The 21143-nt window shown below is 51.6% G+C and overlaps 1 protein-coding gene across 1 annotated transcript in view; it reads right to left on the bottom strand.

Moving 5' to 3' along the window:
- Positions 1–4136: 4136 nt before the first annotated feature.
- Positions 4137–21143, bottom strand: part of MAPK1 (mitogen-activated protein kinase 1) — a 69428-nt gene continuing 52421 nt past the window's right edge. The window contains exons 5-9 of the mRNA XM_074356484.1: positions 19843–19957; positions 19416–19547; positions 12192–12301; positions 10402–10527; positions 4137–5580 (exon numbers count right to left, since the gene is read on the bottom strand). Of these exons, the coding sequence (XP_074212585.1) occupies positions 10411–10527; positions 12192–12301; positions 19416–19547; positions 19843–19957 (474 nt within the window). The 3' untranslated portion in view covers positions 4137–5580; positions 10402–10410. The remainder of the gene's footprint in view (positions 5581–10401; positions 10528–12191; positions 12302–19415; positions 19548–19842; positions 19958–21143) is intronic.

The raw sequence follows: 21143 nt of genomic DNA, 5'->3' as shown, positions 1-21143 counted from the left end.
GTGAACTTCTACTGATTTCCTTTCATGAAAAGGCACTGGTGATAAAAAGTATTTGAAAATTTGAAAAACACCACTGTGTAAGTACAGCAAAGACTTTCAAAAGCAACTGAAGAAACCCAGGGGGGAGGGTACAGTTCAGTGGTAGGGTGGGTGTCTAGCACGCATGAGGTCCTGGGTCCAATCTCCAGTACTGCCATCAAAATAAAATAAGTTAAGTGAACCTAATTACATCCTCTCTGCAAATACATTTAAAAAAGGAAAAGAGAAAAATCCCAATTCTTTATTCTCTGCCCCAAATGCCCCAGGCCACTGCCCCCAACCCCTACTACACAGAAGTGCCCTCCTAGTCCTCCCACCATTTCCCCGGCTGATCCCAGGCTTCTGTCACTTTACATCACACTCACAAAGGGGCACTGGCACCCCTGCTCCTCTGGCCAAGAAATTCAAGAGTAACCCCCGACTCCCACCCAGTGAGGTGCCCCCCATCTGATGTCTCTACTCCCCAGCATGTCTCCCCCCAGCCTGCGGCCACAGCCAGCTGTCCAGTGTCCAGCAAGAAGAGCTGGAAGCTACCCTTGGACACAACCCAGCACACCAGGGGCTGCCGTCCTGCCCCAGCACCTGCTTCCGCTCGGTCCGGGGCAAGCATGTTGACACCCGGCGTGTGCACACGGGACACTGTTACACACGGACTCCCTCAGACTCCCAATTTCAGGAAGAGACTGGGAAACAGGGTGAAGGGGAAGAAGAGGACAGGAAATGGCTCCTCTAGACATCAGTCATTATAGAAGCCTCTGATTTCGGAACAAGGATGTGCCTCTTTTCTGAGCCATTGCCCGGGGTGGCTCTCAGGGCCCTGGAAGGGAGTGCTGACCCCCAAGGGTCTCCTGATCCTCTCAGAGGCAAGCTTTGCTTTCAGATCAAAATGGATCATCTTCACATTCCTGCCATAAAGGCCCGGCTTTTAAATCCACGTGTTTTTGAGGAATGACAGACACAGTGACTGTCACAAAGCTCCTGGCTGCAGGTCCCCTCTGCCCCTCAGAGGCTGGTGACTCCAGAGACTGGCTTTGGCCAGGTGCCTGGCCAGCACCCACTGAGCAGAGGGAGGTCTCCTGGGGGGTGATCCACACTCAGGGTGGCCAGCCTCCCCTCCCGTCACCGCTACCACCCTGCTGCTCCTCATCCGCACTGGCCTCCCACGGGTGACCGGCTGAGCCCGGCGTCCCCTGGCCCACACCTCCAGGTCCCCTGACTGCGGGTCACCACTCCCACCACCGCATGGGCCAAAGCGGGCGGCAGGCAGACAGGCACCCGCCTTGTCCAGCTTCTCACTCCCCTGGCCTATGTCCCATGCCCCCCGGGACGATACAGGGGCCTCCTCCCCTCCAGCTAGAGTGACCTGGGTCCTCAGCTGTCCCGGGCAACAGGCGAGACAGCTACTGGACCCTGTGTGGAGTGGAAAGACGGTCACATTAAGGGTCTCCTACGGGTCGAGAGGACAGCCACTGCATCACTTTCTCAGGGGAAGCAGAGGTGACACCCCCCGAACACCCATCTGCAACCCCCTATTCGGGGGGAAGGAACTTTCGGGCGTTTTTCTCTCTCAGATGAACAGAGAACAGCCAGCTGCTGAGCAGACGCTGCAGTCCCACCTCACCACCGAAGTAAGGGACATGAGGAGGCACTCACGAAGGCTCACTGCTCATGTGCAGGCATGACGCTGGACACCCAGCACTGTGACCACCTCTCCCATGGGTCCTGCCCCACTGGAGACATGGCCCCCACTGTTCTTGTCAGCAAGACGCCATGGGATGCCCGGTGCTGACAAGAGCCAGTGTCAGATGGTCCCTAACACAGTCATGGTTTCCTGGTCTGAAAGAGGCGGCCTGTGCCCCGTGCAGAGCCCCAGGTTGGCGGGGTGCGAGAGGAGACGCCTGTGGCACTGCTGTCCTCCCCCGGGGCCAAGGTCTGAGGACGACGTGGGAAGCCACATGGACTCTAAGACGCCATGGATGCAGAAGCTCCATCCCCAAGGACCACAAGCAAAGTCAAGTCAGAAGACACACTTACTGGGGAAAGTTGATTTCATATTTTCACGTGTGAAATCCCAATTCAACTATACATGCACAGTATTATGTCATTTTGGTAACACAGGGACGCAATTTAATGATTCTAATTTTTTTTGTAAGTTTTTTTTAACAAGTCAGGTGCCATAAACATTCAAATAATCCATCTTTTAAAAAGTACGTTTACAACATCAAAAGAATTAAGATGAAATATAAACCTTTCTACTTACAATTTTTATACAGATTAACCAAATCACAAATGCCACAAACAAATGTTAAGTTGTAACAATATAATGAATAAACATTCAGATTCTTCATAAAATCTTCCTTTAACATTTTTCACCTGACCACTGTACTGGACAGCCTATTCAGAGTTCTGGGCTACGATACCGACAAGGCACTGACCATACAAAGCAGAGACAAAGCCGTTTCGGAACTCGCCTGGGCGCTCTACACGGATAAACAGCTCGGAAAACAGGCAGCGAGCTTCAGGTGAAGCCCCTCCGAACCCCGCTGCTCCTGGCATGCGGCCGGGCCGCAGTGAGACCAGGCCTCACTCTGCTGGGACACGCTGCTCGTCTGCACTCTGGAGGCATCGTGTTTCAAACACCAGCACGGCGATTTTAAAGCATGGATGCTTTAAAACTGTATAAGCAAAAGGACTCCTCAGATTTTCAAAACCACTACGGTTACAAAAATATTTCCCTTAAACTTGGGATTACTCCAAAACATTGATTTACAAATATAAAAGGATTATGGAAGGACCCAAAGCATGTGTGCATTAACATACTGTTACCATACTATATAAAAGTTACCAATTTAAAAATTGTATTAACACAGAAGCAAATAAAGGTAAGACAGTCTTCTCTGAACGGTGCGACCGGGATGGGTGCACGGCACAGGCAGTGGGCCTGACTCAGGGCCGCCGACAAGCATGTGCGCCCCGCACGCCCAGCGCTGCGCCAGCAGCGGCGGGAGCTGTGTGAGCGCCCCGCACACCGCACGCCACCCACGGGCCCGGGTTGGCGTGACTGCCAGCACAGCCGTCCACCCAACTGGCTGGCCAGGTGCTTTGTTTCATACTCAGCGGGAAGACTGGAATGCTTCGGCAGGGAAGTTTTGCTTACTTTTTAGACACTGCAAAAGCCATCAGTCTGAGCTCTCTGCACACACGTAACGGAGGCCTTCAGGATCATCGCCGTGAATTCAGACGACCCAATCTGTCCATTTCTAGGGGTGCAGGAAGATCCAAGTGAAGGGCCTACCGCACGTGACACCGTGTGCCTCTCACAGGTACCCGGGTGAAGACAAGTCTCTGCTCTGTGAAGCCACGTCTGGCACGACCAGTGAAAAGCACACAACCGCGGCCACAGCGGTGTGGGGCACGCCAGTGGCTTCACACCGCCCTGACTGCAGGGCGCCTCTGGGGTGGGAAGAGCCCCCTCCCCAGGTGTTAGTGGCCAAGGCTATGGCTTTCTAGTTAGAGGGCTCAGTTAATCTCCCAGTAACTCTAACCTTCCTTTTAAAAAGTACAAAGAAACGAGAGCAACAAAACTGTCAACGTTCCTTTAAAAATGAAAATGACTCTTCAATGTATCTGTTCCGTCAACGCTGCGGGGCCCTCTGCAGGGCAGCTCCGCGCTCAGAGGTGAAAACCGTGTATTTTAGGGCACGAGTCTAGCTGTGCATCTGATTTTTGGAGATGAGTCAGCAGCACCCCGACCCAGCCAGGGGGTGTGGGGCGCCCTTCCCAGTGCTCGGCTGGGACACAGGCAGCCCCTCTTTAGGAAGAACCAGAGAATCCAACCTGAGACGTGCGGGCTGCTTCAGCAGAGTGGACAGAGCAGTTCAGACCCAGGATGTGAGTTAAGGAACCTGTCAGAACTGACCCTCCGCTGTGCCAAGGGGGAAAGAACCCTCCAGAAATGCCTTCTAAATCGTCTCCTGTAAACCACAGCGTCTGGGCAGTGCCCAGGCGGGACAGTGAGGCCAGTGAGCGTTCCTGTCCTAAGCACAAACAGAACCTACTGATCCAGAGGAAATCAACACTGAATCTTAACGTGAATATGAAGATAGAAGATGTACATTTATTTTCATGAATTACAAGTGCATTTCTGTTCATATTAGCAGGCAGTCTTTATATAACCCATTCTCCATCGCTGTCAAAATCAAACAAGAGAAAAGGACAGCTGAGAACTGAAAAGCTAAAAATAGAATTATTTTTCCTAAGTGAGCTGCTGGATAGCATTTTCCGTGGAACACAACTCAGAGGTAACAACAGAGTTTCGTTTCAATCATAGGCATGTGGCACTTGGACAGTCATCTCCGCACAGAAGCTGTAACAGTCATGCGAGGGCACAGTAATTACTGAACAAGGCAGATTTCTCACCACAGAGAGCAGTGGGGGAGGCAAGGAGGCACCGCAAGGGACAGACACCGAGCCAACGGCACCGTATGCGCGGCAGGGACAGATACTTAGATTGGGAAAACACGGCTAGAGCTCCAAACACGCCTGAGTGCTAGCTCCTCCTGACGCCCTGGCCCGGCAGTGCCATGAACCTCGGGGAGCACTGGACTACAGAACAGGGCTTCATGTCATGAGCTCACAAAGGCTTTATTACAATTGCTATATCGTAGGTTGAAAATGAACTTGAGATGCTGACATGCTGTAGGAGGAAAAAGAATTGTACACTTTCTCATTTAAAGACGCAGTGTTCCTCTCCGCTAAATACTCAGGCATGAGTGTGGTTACGGTGAAGGCGGCTTGGGGGCGAGGACACCGGTGCAGAGTTCTGCCCCAGACAGCAGGCATGCAGCCTCCCACAGCCTAGGACACCTCTCACTGCATCCCGAGGGAAGCTGCCACTTTAAATCTTTTTTTGTGTTAAGTCCTGCAAACACCCAGTGCTGCACGGACACATTCTGGCAAGTGTCCAGCTTCTACGAGTGGTGCAGCAGGAATGTGGGGTGCAGCACTTCTCCCTTTGATTTAGAAAAAGGGTCGAATTCTCTAAAAGCTGGGCAAATAGTACATACCTCCCATATGCTAGTGGCTAACATGATACAAGAGAAGGTGCCCCCGGGTGCCCGCGAGCCCCTGCCAGACCAGACAGGCTGGGAGGAGACGTGCAGAGGGGCTGGCACTGCCTCGGGGCCCGGAAAGTGGGGCACAGTGACGAGGGGCCTGAGGGGTCAGAGGACTCAGGAGGGGAGGACCACTGCATCGTTCAAACCAGAAAGCGGTTAGTGACTGAAGCGGCGGTAAGCAGCAGGTGCACTCAAGAGTACAGACTGCCACGGCCACCGGGGCGATGCACAGGGGCCAGGAACAGTTCTCTGGACTGAAGGAATTCTTTGAAAGCATAAAAGCCACAACTACCAGAAACTGCCCCTCCGACGGCTCAAAGGAGTCAAGGTGGACAGGCCAAGACGGGCTGGAGACAGGACCGGGGTCAGGAGCCGGGAGGAGAACACCAAAGTCTGAGCACATCTGGTCCTCGGAGCCCCCGTCCTATTGGGAAACAGACAGACAAACCTATGAGTGAAGGTAACCCGCGTGAAAACACCGCCGACAGCAACATTAAGACAAAGGAAAAGTGCAAAAGCAAAGGAAAAACCCTCCTGCAAAAGAAGTCCTTTCCCTCGGAGCCCGCAGCACGAGTAACACCTGTAGCACCCCGACTCTGCCCTGGCCGCAGGCACCTCCTCTCAGACACTTCCCAGCAGATGTTTCCAGAACACTCGAAGGGAAGGCACAGGCCTGCTCACAGCCTAGCAGGCGCCAGCGCTGCCCAGATGCCCCTTCCTAACCGTGCAACGCTCACCACTCCAGGGTGGGAACCCGGGTCTGAGCGTCTCTGCTCATATGCTTGTGAGCAAAACCCTGTCTGCCACCCTCTATTCTCAGCAAGCCCTTCTCTCTGGATGACCGGGGGGACAAAATCAACCAGACAAGCAACAGAAAGGGTGTTCTTAACACTCAGGTTTTCTCTGCCCAGGATAAAGCACCACAAACAAAACAAAGTGCTGGCTGGAAATGTGGCCAGCGGCCTGGATCCAGAGATAGGGTCCCATCATCCAGAGATCATCGGTGATCAGACAGCTGCTCCCCGCCAGGCCCTCTAGATGGCACCCCTCACCCACCCTGCGCCCTTGGCAGGGCTCTCCCGCCCCTGGCTGCCCTCAGAGGCCCACCAGGAGCACGGCACCCCAAACACCAGAACACATGCCCCCATCACTCTTCCGACGTCTCTCTTTCGCTTGAGATATTCCGGGTCAAAGCCACACTACCCACTGATAGGCGAGCAGCTCTTGGACGTGCACAGACTCCCCGGGAGGGCCTGCTGACCCACAGACTGACCCCCATCTGGATCGTCCTTGGGAGAAGTGAAACATGGCAGCTCAGACCTCGCGCTCTGCTCTCGGCACAGGAAGGAAACCCCATGGGGATGGCCAGGAGGCCACCAAGTGTGGCGAAAGGCAGACAGAGCAGACCTTCCCTTGGAGATGCTGCCTGATAGGACAGGGTTGCTGGTGGGTGTCACTCCGGGATCTCACGGGCACTTTCAGAGGGAGGGTTTTTGTACGCCATTGGAGTCAGGGCAGGAAGGAGGTGCACACAGGCCCCAGTGTGATGGCAGGCGGGCTCAGCGGTGGGAAGTGACCGCTGTCCTACACCGCAACCAAACCAGAGGCCAGGAGGAAATCAAAAGTGCCCTGAAATGCTTTCATCTTGAACGAAACCAAAGGGAAACAGGAGCTTACTGTCCCTAGTCACCAGTCCACCTGAGGAAGAAGCCAGGCACACGGCCACCCTCCCCAGCCTCTCGGGGAAGCTGGTGAGGAGACGGCTGTGGGGAGGAGGCTGACCCTGAGTCCTAACCACCTGCACCTCTCCACCGCACACGTTTCTAAAACTGATCACCTTAAACAAAGTACAATGAACCTACTGTGACCCTTTACGACTGCTCAGGACCTCCACTAAAGACATTTGCCAGCAGGGGTGTCCCTCCACCCGAGGGTCCCCGTGGCTGCGAGTGCCTGTTTCCCATGCAGCCCGCTGTCCCCTCCTCTACTGCCCTGTGTGACTCTGTCACAGCTCCACCCTCTCTGCGGGCTGGGAACTCACAACCATGGTCCCTCGACCCGCCGGGGGAGCAAACCTAAATCTAGTCCAAGGCAGTTTTGCAGAAACTGTAAGAAAAGGGAATTCTGCATCTAAGGGACCAGGATTCTCTGCCTAGCTCCGCCACGACCTATGACACTAAGCAGCATGCTCCCCACCCTCCCACAGCTCGTGCCCCGGCTATTGCCGGCTTCACGGGATGCCGCTGCGATCACAAACAGAAACACCCGAGAGCGAGCCTGGCCCCCACCCCACCTTCTTCTGGGCTCACTTAAATATTCTAAATGATTAAATTATAAGTCACTCTAGATGCTGGCAATTTCCTTTGAAATACATGAAAAAAATAAGACGGACTGATGGGCACATGGAGGAACAGATGAACAGATGGGTGAGAAGACAAAGCAAGTAAAGTGTTAATCACGAATCTACGTGGTGGGAATGGGGGTGTCCACTGAAAACCTCCAACTTTTAGAAAAGGTGAAAACTGTCAGTTAAAAAATGTCGCAGCAAATGGGATGGACCCAGACGAAGATCATCATTCTAAGTGAAGCCAGAAAGAGAGAGACAAATGCCACATGATATTGCTTTATGCCGAATCAAAAAAAAAAAAAAAAAAAAAAAAAAAGACACAAATGAACTTATTTACAAAACAGAAACAGATTCACAGACACAGAGAACAAACACGGTCACTGGGTGGGAAGGGATAAACTGGGAGTTGGAGACTAGCAGATACTGACTACTATATAGCCAACGGATAGCCAAGTTCCCACTGCACAGCACAGGGAACCTTACTCAGTACGCTGTACTAACCGAATGAAAAAGAATATGAAAATGAATACACGAATGTGTACGTGACAAACACGGTGCACACCAGAGACTGACGTAACATTGTAAATTGACTACACCGCAATAAAAACAGAATGCAAAAAAGAGAAAAGTTGGGGAAAATCAGGCTGTGGGCACATACTGTGCCTTCTGTGCCCCTGGAGAAAGTGACCTAAACACGGCGCAACCTGTCTGCCACCCCTCTCCACTGAGGACAGGCTGCAGTGCTGGATTCCAGGAAAGGGGGTGGACCCTGGGAGGGCAGCCCTGGGCTCCAGGAGGCACCTGGTCAGCAGCACCATCCTGCGGCCTCAGGAGCACCCTGACCAACCACCCCAGAGAGAGGCCCTGCTCTCTGAGATCCTGACAACCCGACTGCCCCCAGTGTCAGCTGCCCTGATGCTCCCAGGCCCGCCTGGGGTTGGCGTCCTCAGAACCGGGCCCTCCCAGGGCTCACATGGCCCGATGCCTCCCCACCAGCGGAGCGCACCCCCAGCACTCTGTGGCGAGGGCTCCCTCGGTCGCCAGGCTGCCCTCCCTGGTCGAGCACCGGCCACACTGTCTGTTTCTGCGGGTCCTGCTGGAAAGCAGAGCTTGGGCTTTCCCCGTCTCTCTCTGCTTCCTCCCTCCTGGCACCAGGAGGTGCTCAGCGGTGACTAAACACTGGGAAGCTGACAGTCACGAGAACCCCAGACGTGGTTCTGCACTACAAATGGGCAGGACAGTTCTGCGTCTTTCTCCCCCTTAGACCACGTGCTCCTTGGAGGCCACGTTCAGTCCTGTCTGCTCTGCTCACTGGGTTCTTAACACGTGCCTAGCCCGAGGAAGCACGCGGTGTGTGCGCCCTGAGACCAGAAGACGAGGAAATGGGGCCCACAAACACAAAGGGAAACGACCGTGGAAGAGAACGGCCAGGGAGCTGCTCAGCCCAATCTTCCAGGTCAGGGGTCAGCAAGCCTCGTCTGTAAAGGGCCAGACAAATCTCATCTACCAAAGGCAGCCAGCCCACCTGGCGTGCACACAGGGACAGGAGAGTGGGCTCTGGGAGAGGGAGCAGGAGGGGGAGTGTGGCTGGGTCCTGGGGCTGCCTTTCTTTTCTGTCGGTAGCAACTGACACTGCAGAGCCTAGTAGGTGACACACACTCCAAAGAGGTCGCCCTGCCCACAGGGCGTGAGACACAGGTGCTCCCCAGACTGTCCTGTCCCCGTAGTGGCTCCCGTCTGCACGCCTGCGTTCCCTCAACGCTGCCTGGCTTGGAGCCTGCCCTTTAGGGTGTGTCCAAGCAAGGGTTTACCCCCACCTCCAGCTGCCGGGCTAGGAGTCGGGTCTCTTCGGTCTGCTCTCCGCTTTCCCCTGGGGTCGCTGCATCTCCCACCACCACCCCGGTCTGAGCCTCTGGTCTGCAAGCCCCACTGCCACCCTCTCCCGCGACCCTTCCTGCTCTGATGTCAGCCATCCTCCGTCAGTACCGCCGTCCGCCCCAGCCCGGACCTCGGCCACACTCTGTCCTTCTATCCTGTGCTGTGATCAGCAGGGCTGCCGCACTGCGGCACGTCCCTGGTGGCAGTTTCTGGTCAGACTGTCCATGCCCGGTGTCAAGCGGAAAAGCCACGGTTTCTTCTTTCTTCTGCATCGAGTGACACATGGCTTTACAGAAGGGGCAGCCCCGGGTTTCAGAGGCACTCGATGGTGGCGTGACTGCAGGCCCTCAGATCCCTTGCATGGGTGGCAGTCAGGACTCCTGACCCCTCCTTGGTGATGGTGATACTCTACCAGCTGTGGTTCCAGCTCCGCCCTGCCTGCGGATCCCGCACGCAGCTCACACATGTCCCTTCTCCTAGAGGCACGGCCTCCTGCGGGGCCCAAGCTGCAGGCGGCCCTCCACCCTCCGGTGCCTTCTGACCGATTACACACCCGCCCTCGCTTTGAAACACCTTGAGCAGCTCCTGCTCTTGAGCCTGGACTAGACCAATAGTCAACCAGGGACCAACCCCCCGCCTGACCCCAATCTATGAAGAGCTGAAAGGAGCAGGCAGGAGAGGATGGAACAAATGTCGGCGAAGAACCCCGACACCCACCATGGCAGGACCCGTTCCTCCAACTCCAGTACCACTGCGCTGTGGTCACAGCTCTCCATCTCCAGACTTCTAACACAAGCCCTGTTCTCTCCCCATTCATATATTCTCTAAAAACAAGATTTGCATTTCCTTTTTTTTTTTAACACTTAAAAAAAAATAATCGGCCAACAACCTGCACTGTCCAGCACACCGAGGCCCACAAACTCCCATGCAGACCCACAAGCGTTCCTCTTTTTCTAATGACATTTTATCTCTGCTCGCTCTCCCTTGCGAGGATTTGTTTACAGGTAAAGCTCCAAGTACCTGACAAATTTAAGATCTGTATCCTGGCTGGAATCTAGCGGTCTCCTCAAAAATGAGTTCTTTGAGCTTTTCCTTGGGCAAATCATCCAACTCCATGTCAAACTTGAACGGTGCTTCAGCGATGGGCTTGAAAAGACAACATTTAGACAAAAGTGGTTATGTCTTAGGCAACTGTTCACTGCTTCATGGGACGAGCGCGGCTCAGGGGCTGGACTCCACACGCCGGCGTGGGCGTCTGCAGGGCGCATTGCGCTGCCCACGGCACTGGACAAAGCATGAGGAGTAGCAGCGTCCATCTCAAGGTTTCCCCAAATATATTTCAAATGTTTTACTTTACTGTGTATTGAAATCTCAGAAACCTGCTGCTGTTGGGGAGCTGCTGCTGGTGGGGGGCTGTTTACACCATCAAACCCCTGATCCTCAAAGTAAATGCCTCTGATTAAATTCATTACAGTATCTTTAGATGAAGAAACAGTAAGGAGCCATTAGAAACGAAGCTGCACAGAAGAGTGACATTGTGGGAACATGCCCACATTTGTTCAACGAAATGAACCCTGCTTATTTTTAAAATTTAGATATAGAAATGTAAGACCGAAAAGGAAACATTCCAAAATTTTAATAATTATAACTGAGTGACAAAACTACAAAGTGATCTTTCTTGTATTTTTCTGCAAGTTTTCATTTTTCAGTACTCTCTCTATAATCAGAGCTAATTAAGTACGTGCATACTCGATGATAACAGATGAAATCAGTCTATTAATGCTTATATTTCAATGTCAGAAGCCCTGAATGATGCCATGGTGCAGAGCTGACCTGACGGCCACACTGCTGTCGGTGAGTGGACGCCTAGCCCTCCCTGACCTTCCCCGTGGAATCCTGACACCAGGCCTTAAGGGGAAGGAAACAGGGACCCCAAACTGCACTAAGTTTTGGCCTCTTGAAAAGGGGACAACAGAACGAGACGCAGCCACCCTCCTATAGACCCTCCACATGCCATCCGTTTACCCCTCCCGCTCCCTCTGACTCTGGGGCACCACCTGGCCTGGGATTAGGACCCGGGGCTTAGGAACGTCCAGCTCACAGGGCGAGGAAGAGCCCCAGCCCCATGCTCAGCGCTGCCCGTCATGCACCCTGGGGTCGCACCTTCGCAGGGGGCCTCACTCATCTCTGGGGAAGTGACTGAGAAACGCTTCCTCTCCCGACTTCTTCCTTCTTTCACTATCAGCTCTCCTCGTCCACCGTTATCTTTCCTTTCCTCCTCGAGTTCCCTTTAACACACTCTACCTGGTTCTCCCTTTTTAAACAGGACTATGAAGGCCCATCACCTGCATACTCATCATACTAGAAGGAGCCAAACTTTTGGTTCTTACTGCATTTTCTTGGTTATCCTCAGAGAAAGAAGGCAAAACTGAGCCCCCAGAAGAAGCAAAGACCCAAGGAGCTGGGCCCTTCCTAGAGAGAACACGACACGGGGCATGTCCCTGGGACGTCCAGCGTGCACGGGAGCCTGGCCCTGGGTGGGTCACTCCTCACATGACAGCCTCGTGTCTCCAGGGAGGACATGAAGTACCAAGTCCCAAGGGACTGGGGCCCCCACTGACCCAGCTGCTCCCCAGCAGGTATCCACCTCCTCTCCCCCTCAGGGCGGCCACTGCGGTCGGTGCCTCTGCTGCCACAGACCATGATGACGGTCTCCAGCCTTGATCCTGTCCTCCTGTGCTCCCCAGCCCCACCCTGTGCAGGGGCCCCCCAGCTGGGGGACATGGCTGTGGTGGCCTCAGGGCTTTTACCTCGTCACTTGGGTCATAGTACTGCTCCAGGTACGGGTGAGCCAGAGCCTGCTCCACTTCAATCCTCTTGTGGGGGTTGAATGTCAGCATCTTGTCCAGTAGATCCAGAGCTACAAAGAGAACGGGTGTGCAGCAGTGAGAAGCCAAAGGCATAGCCACTGAAATCTGTCCCATTTCCTGTTTAGGTAAACAACCCCACCAACAGCTAAGCTGCATGAGCGGGGCCATGGGGAGCGCAGCCGCCCCCACGGGTTGCTGTTCTGTCTCCAGACTCCTCACACCACCACCTGACGGGAGCAGACCAGATGCAGCAAGGTGCATGCTTAGAAAAGGCTGAATGCGGAAGACCAGGATCCGAACCTACAAAGCCTGGACCAGCCCTGAATCACTGCTCCGGTCTGCTCCGCTCTGCGGGGCCAAGAGCAGAGGTCTCGTGCATGTACTTCCCTTCAGTCAACTCCGAAGTCACTCCTGCAACAGTCAGTTTATCCCTCAACATACAGAGAAGGCCTCTGCCTCCAAGGTCACTGGTCCTCCCATGTGGTTTCAGTCTCCCCTGTCCAGGTCCTGGCTGACAGTCACCTGTGAAGCACCAGCCTCCCAGCCTACTACTCTGCAGCTTGGCGTCTTTCTCCAAAGCCCCAAACTAAAGGTGTTCCCTCCACCCGGCCGGCAGTCAGCCCTGAACACGTCTTCCACGCTGACAGTGCAGTAAAGGGAGCAAGTGTGGGACCAACAGGGATGAGGCAGAGGGACGGCTAATCAACAGCCCAGCCCACTGGCCCCCAGGCACCAGCTCAGGCCAAGAGGGCAGCCGAAGGGCGTGGCTGACAGCGGCTGGGACAAGGTTAAAGGCAGTGTGAGAAAACACTTCTTGTACTTTGTGTCAGGAGGAGGTTTCAGTGAGAAAGAACACGTGCCGGAAAAGACATCGTTGTTCCGGTAAAGAGCTCACAAAGGGGGGGGCTCCTTTTAAAAATCTCTCCTTTTCTTTGATGAACCTCAGACCAGTGGTGCTCACGGCCCTGAGACACCCCTGAGAAGTCCAAGGGCTCCAACAAACAAGTCTGAGAAACTACTAGGTAGCAGCAAGAACACGTTTTCAGAGAACATTTTGACACTAACAAAACCAGAAACACTGGCATGTCCTTAGTAAAGCCTCGGCCCCCACAGTGGTGACTTCTCATCCGGTCATCGAGCTCATCCCCCTGCACATTAGCACGTGCCACTGAGCTCCAGGGGCAGAAGAGGACAGAAAAGATCACTTTAGTTGTGTATTCACTGTAAGAATGTGTTCTTGGCGAGGAGGGTATAGCTCAGTGGTAGAGTGCACGCTTAGCATACACCAGGTCCTGGGTTCAATTTCCAGTACCTCCACTAAAAATGAGTACGTGAACTTTACCCACTCCGACAAACAGTGTCCCACCCAGAGAGCAGCTGTGGCAGGGGCACCCTGCTGCCCGAGGTCACAGGGCGGGTGCATATGTGGGTGCAGGCGTGCATATGTGGATGCACATGTGTGCTCAGCTCTGCGATTTCCCCACACACCACCCCATCCATCTTCAATTAGGAGATAACCAACATGTAAACCATGTGGGACATAATGAGAAATTCCACAGATAAAGGACTTTTCTCATGTGCATAAAGTGAACTGTGAAAAGCAGTAGCTTTTTTTTCCTTAAAGCACACACATAATGAATTTCTACAGAGAGTACATTTTCAAGTTAACTTTTCCTCTGTCGTCTTTACAACATACAAGCACACGTTAGGAAATCGGACGGCAAAGACATCTGGTTTACAGGCTGGAGAACTTTTCAGAGCAGAGGTGGCTCTCAGGAGTCCAGCCATGTCTGGCCACTGATGGAGGCCAGTCTGGGCAGCAGAAGACAGGGGGTCTGAGAGGCCCTGAGATGGGCGGGGTTCAGAGGAGCCCCGCAAGGGGCAGGACAGTGCCGCGGGACGGCAGGAACTTGGGGACCTGGGCTCACACCTGCATCCCACAGCAGCCCAGGCAGACGGGTGGACCGTCTTACCATCCCTAACACGGGGACCAACTTGCCTCACTTCCTGCTCCCAATCACCCTCCCCCAAAGCTGAGACACATCCCCACAGACTTTCTGGAGGCAAGACAGACAAGATCCGGGTCAGGCGAAGTCGAGGGCCCAGCCACAGTCAGACTGTGACGATGTTACTCCTAACCCCCACATCCTGCTGACACTACGCAGGACACACTCCAAGGCAACGAACAGGCTGCTCTGCAGCTGAAGCGCATCTAAAACAGAACTTTCTGCTCCTTCCAGTTAAATCCTAGGCCTTTAAACCTCCAGGCAACAACTTCAGAGGAAGAGAGGTTTTTTTTTTTGCCTCTTGAAAAATAACTGCATCTCTAGCCTCCTTTTACTCCAAGTGCTATTTCTGTGTTATTCTCGACTTCAGAGGGAAAGCGAGAAACGGTGAGCAGCTGGCAGTGCTGACCCCGCACTCCAAGCGCCTGGCTGTCCCGCCCCCACCACCTGGCATCCGCAGCAGCGCTCAGATGCCAGGAACCATGTTGCCTGGGCACATGCCTCCTTGGACAGATGTCACTTCCCCGAAAAGACTGGAAGTCCCCTTGAGGCCAGGGTGACATCTGACCATGGTCTCCAACTCTCTCCCTGGTGGCCCCCCAGAGCCCTACCTTCCTTTACCTCCGGTGGCTGTGCAGAAACGTGGACCCACCCTTCTGGCCCGGCAGTCCCTTCTCCCTCCCAGCCTGCCAGACCTGGGGTGGGTCCCCTGACCGGCTCTCCAGCAGCATTCCAGGTCCATCTTACCCACCTGGCAAAGCTCTGGTCCTAGATCAAGGCCATCTGTCACTCCTCTTCAGCTCGAATTTCTGAGCAGGGCCAGAGGAAGGGCCACCTGTGCAGACTGCACCACACCAGTGCTTCTCAGACCTCCTGACCTCTAAGCCCTGTTCCTACAAACCACCAAGGATCGATTTAAAAAAGTAGCTAATTCAGCTCATGATTCAAACACCCGCACAGCACTTTCCTCTGGGGAAACCACAGCACTCAGCATGTGGCAGACAGGCTGTGTCCTCATCCTCCTGATTTGTCCAAAATCACAGACCTAAGTGGTGGTGCCCAAGTCTCTATTCAGGAAGCCAACTCCAGGCATATGGCCTCACGCTGTGCGCAGCCTCCAACAGAACAGGACGGGGAACCTTCAAATGTTACTCAGTTCAGAACATTTTATCCCTCTCGTCCACACCTGACTGGGTTTAAATTTTAAACTTTTATGTGATTAAATCTGTTTCTTTCTTTTATGTCTGTCTTCTTGGTTTCTTTTTAAAGCTTAGGAAGATTTTCTTATTTTCATGCAGAGAGCAGAAAAATACTGACTATGCCAAATATTGTTACTTTTTAACAGTATGACTTTTTAAAAAGCATTTAATCATCAATTCTTTTGGATTCACTTTGATGTGTGAATAATGATTTAAACTGTTTTTTTCCAAACAGCTATTCAACTAACCCAGTACCATCTGCTGAATAATAATCATTTCTTCCCCCTCACTGCAGTAATTTTGGAGAGAATCCTAGATTCCTTTGAAGAGAAACCTAGGATACTACTGGTTTAAGGGACTCAGTAGTCAGAAATTTCCAAGAAACGTAGAAAAACATCCAACCTCACTCCTAATTAAAGAGACACAAATGGAAGCACCCCATCTCCTCCTACTCAGCTGGCAAGCCCAAAGGTTCAATGCCCAGAGCTCTGGAACAAAACATGTGACAGAGCTGCCCGACTGCTGACACAGAGAGACCCACCGGCCTGCTCCTCATCAGCTGCGCCAAGCCTGACCGCAGGGGTGTCCGGCCGGCCTCCTGATTCCTGCTACTGTGATGAGTGGAAAAAATGCCACTACTGACCTTTCAGTGTTCATACCGCATATAATGAATAAAAATGGGCACCTTTTTCTATATTTAAGAGACACTTACGGGGGTAGGGTATAGCTCAGATAGTAGAGCACAACTTAGGGTGCACAAGGTCCTGGGTTCAGTCCCCAGTACCTCCTCTAAAAATAAATAAGTAAACCTAATTACCCCCCCCAAATTTTTTTAAAAAGAGACACATTTGTTTTTCTGTGAACTATTATTAACCAGAGTTAAAAGCACCAGTGTTTCAGCTTGAAAGTTTCCATCTCCTCAGTTCCCCAAGGTCTGCCATTCATTTCTTTGTCATTTTCATGCCAATCTGAACTTTCAGCTACATGCATACAGGTTCTTAAACCTATCTTACTGCTGTCCTATGTCCAGGGCCTCAAAAAAGACACTCCTCTATTTAGTAAGTGAACGTATTTACATATATTACAGTAAAACCCAGAAGCAACCTAGTGGCAGATTACATCCCGCCCCCAAGTCTCTGCAGCTCTTGCCATAGTGGGTGGGTTATTTCTCCTTCTTGGATCTGGGCTGAACTTGTGATGTGTCCCAAGTAGCAGACGTGGCAGAAACGTGCTGTCCTGAGACCCTGAGAGGCCCTGAGCGTCTGCTCTGGCCCTTCTGGGATGCTGTTGCCTCAGGAGCCGCCCAGCCAGTCTCCCGCTGGCGGAGGGTCACGGCGTGGAAATGAACCAGCTGCAAGATGCTGTGAGGCCCCTCAAGGCCACACAGGCTGAGGTGAGCGAAGCAGACTCCCCAGCTGCGCCCAGAACGTGGACCTACAAGCAAGTGCGTGCTGGTGGGTTTTGTGGGTAGTAAGGGTTAACCTTAGTAAGGTCCTCCTCTGCATCTCATTTCACAAGGCGCCAGCTAACCTAGAGACACTTGCGTTTTGTTTCACCAAACTCCTTGTGTGTTTCACATGTCAGTGTCACACGGAGGCTGTCTGAAGGCCCCAGGCTGCAGAGTGGGTGGTGTTGCAGCAAGAGAGAAGGGAACACTATGCAGCCGTTCTCAGTAACCATGGAGACAGACAGAACTCGGATACTTAAATGACGAAGTTTCAGTCTTGAGATCTCAGAATCTAGACCTAGCAGTGCCAGTGGTCTGATGTTCACACAACCTGGTGACGCAGCTACTAACACTAGCCCTGTTTTATAACTGGGAAAACAGAGGCCCAGCGAGGCTGAGCAGTTTGTCCACAGGGCACACACTACTAACTGGCCGGGCTGCAGACTGAACCACGCTCACAGCTGACGCTCTCAACACGGGACGCTGCCTGCCCGCCTTTCACCCCATTCCGAGTGCATTCCTTCCCCGAGTCTTCACTAAATCCACCCAATGCCTGCATTTCAAGTCACTCTACTTGAGTGCTGTTAACTATTATCTGAATGAACCAACCTCAAAGTTCATGACCTTAACACCTAAAGAAAATAAGCTTAAAAAAAAAAGCCTCAGAAATCATTTAATGCAGATCATGACTAACTACAGGAAACAGTGAGGGAACACACAGAAGGAAAGCCTGAGAGTTCTCCTTTTCCTGAAGTCTCAATTACGCAGTTTTGTTAACTACACAACTCTGTACAAGGCAGCTCAGGAACCAGGTCTAGGAAACACACCTGGGACGCCGCAGCACACAAGCCAGTCTAACAGTGATACGTGCAACGTGTGTAAAGTTCTACTCTAAGAAGTCCTGCAATCACAATGCACGACGTCATCATGTAACTAACTTAACAGGCAGATGCTGTACACGTGCTGGTAGAGCAAACGTTAAATGTTATTGTGGGTCCTGGTGATAAAGACTATTTCTTATTCTTTTAAGCACCAAGTGTTCCTGGAACTTGGCTCAGGTCAACACTTACATTCAACAACTAAGTAGACCACTGTTAGGTTTAAAAACATGTATACACATATGGATGCTCAAGATACAATTCTATGAACAGCAACCATTAGGGAATTAATTATAAAAGAATTTTACATAAATAAATATTTTTTAAAATGTAAAAAATAAAAGTCTTTATGTATCTATATAACTAAATCACCATGCTGTACAGTAGAAATTAACACAACATTGTAAACCAATTATATACTTCAATAAAAAAATTTCCTGATTTTTGAAACTTTTTTTTTTTTAACCAAAAAATGTTAGCTTTCCTAATAAAGTCAAATTTTGGTAAAAATATCACGTTGTGCAGGCAGATAGACATGGCAGGCCCAGCACCCATGTGCCGGCGAGCTGCTCTCTGGTCCCCGGGGGTGAGACTGGCTCCCCATCTGAAGTCAGTGATGAGCCACCCCACTCCCTTTTGCCATGGACCCAACTATGGATTCGGATTCTGGAGATTAGGATGCAGATGTCTTCGGGGATGGGGTCATTATTCTGCCTACCATACTTTTATATCAATGTAAAGTTCAAAAAAAATAGCTGCCTAATATATGTAACGGATACACGTTAAATGAGAATGAGGCTAATCTAATTATTAAACTTAACTTACAAAATAGCAAAGACTAGAATCGAATATACTCACTTTTTTCACGCTCTTAAGGTGTTATATTAGGAAATCCTCACCTAACCTAAGGTCACGAGGATTCTACCCTGTTTACTTCTCAAAGTTTTATAGTTTTAGTCCTTACATTTAGGTCTATGTTCCATTTTTAGTTCAGTTTTTTTCCCCTTGCACAGAGATGTCTAATTGTTCCAGCACCACTTGCTGAGGAGACTGACACAGGCACCAGTGTGGATAAATCTTAATCTCAGATGCGTCATGCTGAGTGGAAGAACCCAGACACAGGAGGCTGCGTGTCTGTGACATTGTGTAGAAGGCACAACTACAGGGACAAAAATCAGCTCAGAGACTGTTGGGGATGAGGCATGGAAACTGACTCCAAAGGGACAAGGCAACTTTTGGGGATGATGGGAACGCTCAGGGTCTTGACTGTGGTGGCGGCTGCAGGACTGTATAGGTTTGTTAAAACTCAAAGGCTTACACAACCTAAACGTAACTACTCATATAAACCCGACTTTAAAAAGCATCAATGACAATGTGAACCTAAAAAAATGAACTTGATCCAAGTTAAAAAGCAGCAAAGAAACTAAAAGGTGAAGAACCAGACAGTCACCTGCAGACCCCCTGACCCCATGGCCACCACTCCTAAATCAAAGGTTAGAAAGCAGTGGCGAGTGAGCCCCAAGTAAGGCCCTGCCCAAGAGCCGCAAGCTAGGGGCCCACCCACTTAAGAAATAGAACCAACAAACAAATAGAAGGCTAAGCCTCAGAAAAATAATGAATGAAATAATATTTACCTTTGGAGTCAGCATTTGGGAACAGCCTGTTCCACGGCACCTTATTTTTGTGTGGAAGAGAAAGCAAGTAGTTTCTAGCTTTTAAATTTATAATACAGTTCAGGTCTTCCTGTGACGGGGATCCGAGAATACCTATCAGAGAGAACAGCCAGCTGTCAGGGGTGGAGACGGAGGTAAAGCACCTGCGCAGCACCCGCAGCGGGGCAGACAGACCCTGACATTCTCGTGTCTTCCACCCCCTCCCCGTTACCTTCTGTATCAAGTTTTTACGAGGGTCCTTAATGTTTCACATCAAGGAAGACCAAAAGCTCATTCTATCACAGGTGAAAGCATTGCTAGACCTCTTCTTAACATCGTGAAGTACTCTGATGTAAACTGGGCAGGCGAACTGGGGACACCTAGCGCCCCATGTGCTCAGGAGCCTTACCCAGAATGTGGTTCAGCTGGTCGAGATAGTGCTTCCCCGGGAAGATGGGCCTGTTGGACAGCATCTCTGCCAGGATGCAGCCTACAGACCAAATGTCAATGGACTTGGTGTAGCCCTGCAGGGAAGGGAGAGAAGATGGAGAATGACATCGCGGGCCCCACGACACAAGGCTACCCTAGTGACAGGCAGGGCTGCGGGGTGTCAACCTCCCCTTGGGCTCTGTAATTCAAAAATAAATGAAGAGAGCACAGACAGACAAACAGTCGCGTGGCTTTCTTTTAAGACGCTAAGCAACCAAGAGATTACTTGATTTCATTTCTCTCCTCAAAGTGCATTAACTTATAATTCGACCAGAATTTCTTAAGTATACTTCCTTTCTTTTTTCAAATAATTTGAGAGAAGGAATTAGAATCCTTTTAAGCCGAAGCTGGAAAAAGGAGTAACAACCGTTGCTCTAGGACATTTGTGGCCCACTTACTCATTCTGGAAACCAACTCAAAAGAAAGGGCACTGCTGCGTTTCCAGAATATCTTCATCCATGTTGCAAATCATTTTTTTAAACCCTTGATCTCTGAGGGAAAAAAAGTTTGCTGGCTTCATCACATTTTTTACTAATCTCTATTTCTTATCTTCTTTTTCTATTCATTTTACAGGTATGTACTTCTTTCCTTCCAGTGGAGGTACCAGGGACTTCACCCAAGACCTCACGCGTGCTGAGCTCCCACCAGGAGGAGGCCGCCACCCTGTGGTATTCACACCCAAACATGCGACACAGAACTGAGGCACGTGCTGCAGGACAGTGGACCCGCACCCTTCCAAAGCATCAAGGCCAGGACGGCTGAGGAACTACTTCAGACTAAAGTAGACGGAAACAACGTGTGAGCCTGAATGGGGGGGGGCGGGAGGGGGGAGCTGTAAGGCTTACCACGAGGACATTGTCCAAACTCTGAGCCCCAGTTGGGCGCCAGCTACGGGGTCAGCTGTTTGTGGCCCTATCGGGCTGGACAGTCCTTGTGGCCGGGCCGTCCTGCGAGGGGCAGGGCGCTCAGCAGCAGCTCCAACCTCTGACCACTTGATGCTGGCAGCACCAAGAGCCAAAAATGTCACTAAACATGATCCAATGTCCCCGGGGAACACTCAAGCCACTGTCCTTAGGAGTAAAACACACACTGAAATGTTCAGTTGTAAAGGGTGCGCCCACAATTTATTCTCAAGTGACTCAGAGAACTAAACACACACACAGAGAAAGAGAAAGCAAATGGGACACAGGACAAAGAGCTGGTGAGCCTACACCGGAGGCG

Source organism: Camelus bactrianus, chromosome 32 (assembly GCF_048773025.1).
Source record: "Camelus bactrianus isolate YW-2024 breed Bactrian camel chromosome 32, ASM4877302v1, whole genome shotgun sequence".
NCBI classification, from domain to species: domain Eukaryota; kingdom Metazoa; phylum Chordata; class Mammalia; order Artiodactyla; family Camelidae; genus Camelus; species Camelus bactrianus.
The sequence above is the reverse complement of the archived record's forward strand: the minus strand, read 5'-3'. Positions and strand labels throughout refer to the sequence as shown.